The sequence below is a fragment of the Meleagris gallopavo genome, chromosome 1 (genome assembly GCF_000146605.3).
Source record: "Meleagris gallopavo isolate NT-WF06-2002-E0010 breed Aviagen turkey brand Nicholas breeding stock chromosome 1, Turkey_5.1, whole genome shotgun sequence".
NCBI lineage: Eukaryota > Metazoa > Chordata > Aves > Galliformes > Phasianidae > Meleagris > Meleagris gallopavo.
The window spans coordinates 56,149,538-56,155,114 of record NC_015011.2 but is presented as its reverse complement, the minus strand read 5'-3'; the positions used below and the strand labels follow the sequence as shown (position 1 = coordinate 56,155,114).

The following is a 5,577-nucleotide window of genomic DNA, read 5'->3' as shown; positions in this document are numbered from 1 at the left end:
AAAAAAAAAGATTCTTTAGTATCCTTTCACCTGTTTTATAACTACCTATGTTAAAATAGCATAATTGATAATTATCTGTATAATAGCAGTTCCCAAAATGTGATGGGCCCACAAAACATGGCAGGAGGGGCCAATTGTTACACTGAGGGCTTACAGCTTAAAACGCATAATCTCGCTAAGTGCCTTTTAAGCAGTTTAAAAGCGTTCTTCAGGACGGAGCTTTTCTGCAGCACAGTACATGTCTACACCCGGCCGGACTGCACAACCCATCCCAAAACAATCTGACAGATGGGGCCAGCTAACACACCAGACTTGCAGCGCCAACTTAACCACAGTAAGATTGGCGACAACAATACAAAAAGCTAACAGAAAGTTCCATGACAGCGAAAAGAAAATGAACACGGGCTGACAGTTGTTTTGTTCCTGATAGAAATTCTGCGTGGAGAGTGTGGCCCAGCAGCCCTGCTCACATCACATGCAGCCCACCTGCAGCCTGCTGCCACTTACCTGCAGTTGGAGCGGACCTAGGCCTGGTGTTGCTGCGGCAGCAGCTGCCATGGTAGTCGGGATCAGCTGAACAGGGTAGGGGTCACCTAAGTAAGAGAATAATAGAGGCGTCAGCACCTTTTATCTGCTCTCCACCTGCAAATTAAAGTCCTGCATTCACTCCTTCCAAAAGCCTTCTTTTGTGTGCCTTGTTGAGGCCTAATGAAAAGCTCTATTGTGCAGCCTTTTACTAACACTCTTTTCACAATTCTGGCTGAGAGAGGAATGTGAATAAAAGGCACAAGCAATTAAGGCGGAAACCTCATCCTTTTTCATGATGTATTTAGGGAAATGGAAAAAAAAAGTGCACATTGATCAGAAGGCTGCACTTCAAAAAAAAAAAAAAAGAGGGAAGAAAGAAAGAAGATGGGGTGGAGGAGAAGAAAAGGAAAACAGTACAACCTTGATAAGATCACAGCATTAGAAGGGGACAAATTTACAAGCTTGTCTGCAATATGGAGTTAACCAAACTTTGGTCACTGTTAGCAAACCCAGCTCCACACTGATCAGAAGTGGCACTCCCCTCAGTACTGGCTTTGCTTTCAAGCAAGAAAAAAAACCTTGCTTTGCACATTCAGGGTTTGATCCTGTAACAGGAAAAAGCATGTGGAGTGCATCAGAGACAAGCCCCTGAAATCCCTGCATCAACTCCACCCCACGACTTGTGGTTCAGTTTTGCTTCTGAAAGAAAACTGTTTCAGCTTAGTAAAGGCTGCATTGTGCAGAATGAGATAAAGGGACCCTATAAAAGCTTAAGAAAAAAGGTGCAGGCTTTTATAAAGGAGAATCGTATGAGACGGCAAAAGTTTAGATGGTGACAGGCATCTTTTTAATGTTATGGGACATTCACTTTCAGTCACTCACTTATCTGATTCATTAAAATAAACTTTTTACCAGCTCAACAACAAATCTATTAAGAAAACTGGTAAAAAATAATTATAAAAAACATTTTAATAGCTACATGCATTATATTGCTTCTCCAAGTGGTAAAATGTTTTAGTAGCTTCCACGCAAATAACGATCAACAGAGCCCTTCTGTTTGTTCCTATGTTCTGTTAGCATCTGATTCCTGCAGCACTAGCAAAGTTTCTTGAATAGAGACTACAGAAAAAATGAAGGTGCTTTATCAAGAAAATCTAGCTAAATGTTTCAGCACGTTTTATTAGATAGGTAGGTTAAAAGTTCTCCTCATTTTTATTTAAGTGAAAGGTGGAAAAAAACAAATCAAGAAGGTGATACAGGCTGTTCTGTACAACAATCATTAGCAGTTACTGAATTAAAGTTATAATAGTATCAAGTGTAAGTTACAGGGAACAGAAAACAAAAGAAAAGAAATATATCTCATATTCGAAAAATGTCAGAAATAATCTGTGGTGGTGTATACTTCTTCAGGAAAAATGCTATTGTTTATTTTCTCCCTTTTATAACTCTATGCTCTTTACAGAAGTCTTTTCATTCATGGATTTCTATCTCCTATTACAAATTAAATACCACAACTTCTAGAAGGAGGTCCAGAAAAAAAGCTGGACTAGTGAAGCATTTTATTAGATACTTAACTGCAAGCATGTCTACTTATATGTAAGAATATCTTAAATAATGCTTTGCTGAAGCCTCACGGTCTTCTTCAAGGCTAGGAAGCCAACTAATAGGAATCCAAGATTCAACACAGGTACCTTCATTCGCAAATGTCCCTGGCATCAACATCAGGCCGTACTTCTCTATTTATTAGCAATGGGGACAGATTTCCTGATTAGTAGTGTGCTTTCTTTTGTTTGTAGATTGTTGGTTGCTACTCCCTCGCCCCCCCAAAGATTTTTTCATTATTTTACTCTTCTCTTTTGCTTTAACTGAGATGTACACTTTCCATTTCATATTATGGTTTGAATGAAAACATTCCTCTGACATGAAATTTTCTTGAGAGTTAACCTGTGACCCAAGCAATGGCCTTCATGCAATGATGTGAAGACATGGAAAAGAAACAGATGGAGATTCAAGACTTAGAGAGAATGATGTTCAACTCCTACCATGCCACTAGTAGCTCAAAGGTTAATCTAAATATCATTCTGAAATGCTCCTCTCTGGAAGAGGACATTTTGTTAAAGTACCGATTGTAGAAGAATATGACATGATTACTTTCTTAATTGCAAAAAGAACAAGGGAAATGATGCTCACTAGCATATTATTTTACAGTAAAAATTTCAGTTACAAATAATATATACTAAAACATAGATATTAAAAGATTAGCTTCCATGTGCTGTCTCGCATTCTTCATTTCTCCACGCTCTATATAAGCTTCAGCCCAACCTCCCACAACCTCATGCACAATTCATAAATCCCACTATTCTCAACTCCCTGAACAGCCAGGCAGATTCTCATACCCTAATCTGTTGCGGTATTTCCTATCCTTTCGGGTGTGTTTGGTAGATGTATCTCGGTTCATGAGAGAAGAACATACTAAAGACCACATGACTATGCACATAGACTCAGAGCCACTGGCTTTGGTGGCTTAGGGAATGCCTCTCGGACTCCTAACAGACTAGCCTAGAAAGCACATCTATTACACTAATGTGTGCTTATGTAGAATCATAGAATGGTTTGGGTTGGAAGGAACTTCATCTATCATGTAGTTCCAATCCCGCTGTCACAGCAGGGTTGCCAACTGTTAGATCAAGCACACAGAATCACAGAATATAGTTTCTCAGAAGTACAATTCTAAAGAAAAATCTCAAATTCATCCTAAAACCAAACTGTAACTGTGTAGAGTTAGGCTCTCTTGTCTACTGGGCAGGTTGTTTGTCAGTTCACTCTTTAATGGGTTTCACATATTTCCAGTGCTCCAAAATCTTTTTAACAAACAAAACCATAAAACAAGTCTGAAAGGCTTCTGTTGCCTAATATGAATATTATAAAAACCTATAATTACGCTTTGGTAACATTCTCTGCTATCTTGTGCTTATCTTTAGCAATTGTTCTTATGAAGAGAACACCCATCTGTGCTCCAATTTTTTCACAAGTGCATCACTGCTCCCACAGTCCAGACACCACAGCAGCAGCAATGGAGCTGGAGCAAGGCCCAGTGATGAGCAGAGGCACCATCAGGGTTTGTGTTCCACTCTGTTTGCCTTCTAACAAAGATCACCTCTGTCCAGAAAAGCTCCCCATTCACAAGAGACAAAACACAATAGCCAAAATATGCTCAAATGTTGTGCCTTGCCTGACATCATGAAATAGCCCAGTGGAAAACCCACAGGTAACTCATCAGCCAGTGCCCTTCCCAAGGAAGGAGCCAGGCCCTATATAAACATGGGGGCCAAGCATTCAAAGATATCACATAATGCAGGAGAATCACCACTTCTCAGTATACTAAGGCTTCAAGTCTCCTCTAATAAATATATCTGCATGCTCTCTGCCACTACTCTAGAACAAGACACCTCTTTTGATGTCCTTAAATTTTTTCCCATATCATACACAGTTTTGTCTGGGTAGTTGTAGTTAATTTCTAAGTCTGGGAAACATGCTTCTTAACTATTTGCTTAATACTTCAGTAAATATCTTATTTTTACATTCACAAAAGCACTAAGTTGTGGGTATTTTTCCCCAAGCTCTGGGAATTTGTCAGGAATGTGAGGTAAGATATACAGTCATCTTAGAAATTATTATTAGAAATATCTATTTCCCAAGCCATTCACCAGCTTTTATCACTGAAAAGATCAGTAAATTCTCAAACAACTATATTACATTTCAATTCACAAAATTCTCTGTTAATAAATATACTAACACACACAGGCAGAAGAACTCCTTTCTGAATCTTTCAGCAATCAAAAGAAACGTATTGTACATTTTTTTCAAGTTCCATCTCCTACTAAGAGTGGCCTTTTCTTATGAACAAAGCACAGAGAGTTTTGTTGTTGTTTTTTCCTTTATGGTAAAATCTGGAACAGGTCAAAGGCTGTGACTTTTATCGAAAGAACAAGACAAAAATTATTTCAATACCTTACAAATTCTTCTCTAATATACAGTTATTTCCTAGCTACTCTCTGACTTCACTTTGAAGAACAGAATTATTCAAGTCTGACTACATGAAAAAGATCACAGAAACAAGTTTGTACAGGTGATACAGCATGTAATGACTCAAATGGGATACGTCAGCTTGGCTGTGCTGACAGGGTGTATGAGAGGTACTGGTGCACACTGTAAGCAAAGGAGAATTCTGTGGGCCAGCCATCACTTTTGGAAGAAAGAAGGCAAGGTTGAATCCTCCATTCTGGCCAATTCTTTATTTCTCTATCCCTCCTCTGGTCCGTCTTCTGCTAACATACCCAGAGCTTCTTTCTTGATAATTTATGCACTGCAACTTCTTTCAATTTCAAATCACACCTTCATCCTTGCCCAAAATAATCTTCTAAGATCTTGCTTACAAGAGCATTTTTCATGAAGCACATTCACTTTTAAAACACTCTTCCTATGAACTCTCCATCGTCCTCCACTGAAAACACCCTGCAAAAGAAAACTGTGGTACCGAGCCAAGTGGACATCATGTTCTAAAACACAAAATAACAACCTTGTGTTTAGGAACTTAATTTTCAATTGACTAGCTATCAAGCTCACGGATATTAAATGATTTCTGTACTTGCAGAAGTACAACAGGGGCTCTTAAAGAATTTATGTGTTTTGCAAAATTTTATCCAAAGAGTTTAGTAGGTAAAAAAAATTAATAGTTTCAGTTAAAGGGAAAGGAAAACATAGGAGCTAACATTATGTGTGTTGCACCATTCACCTAAATTCACAAGACATTTTTTTTCTGTCACTCATCTCATTTATTCTCCTTCAAGGTGTAATCCCCCCTAGTGTCTTGTCTCATCTCCTGACAGGCTGCAAGTGTTGCAGAGCAGGCACAATTGTCTTACTTGCTATATAAATCAAGTTACATGCTAACGTTAAATTATAATGTTTTGACAAGATTTTTAGGTTGAACCTTATTATATGAAACAATAGAGCTCTCCAATTTTATCCTGAAATTTTCTTCTTTAA

General features: G+C 38.3%; 1 protein-coding gene across 1 annotated transcript in view; it reads right to left on the bottom strand.

Moving 5' to 3' along the window:
* Positions 1–5,577, bottom strand: part of LOC100539388 (transcription factor SOX-5) — a 68,972-nt gene that overhangs the window by 5,113 nt on the left and 58,282 nt on the right. Inside the window, exon 5 of the mRNA XM_019611512.2 lies at positions 508–593. Coding sequence (XP_019467057.2) covers positions 508–593 — 86 coding nt within the window. The remainder of the gene's footprint in view (positions 1–507; positions 594–5,577) is intronic.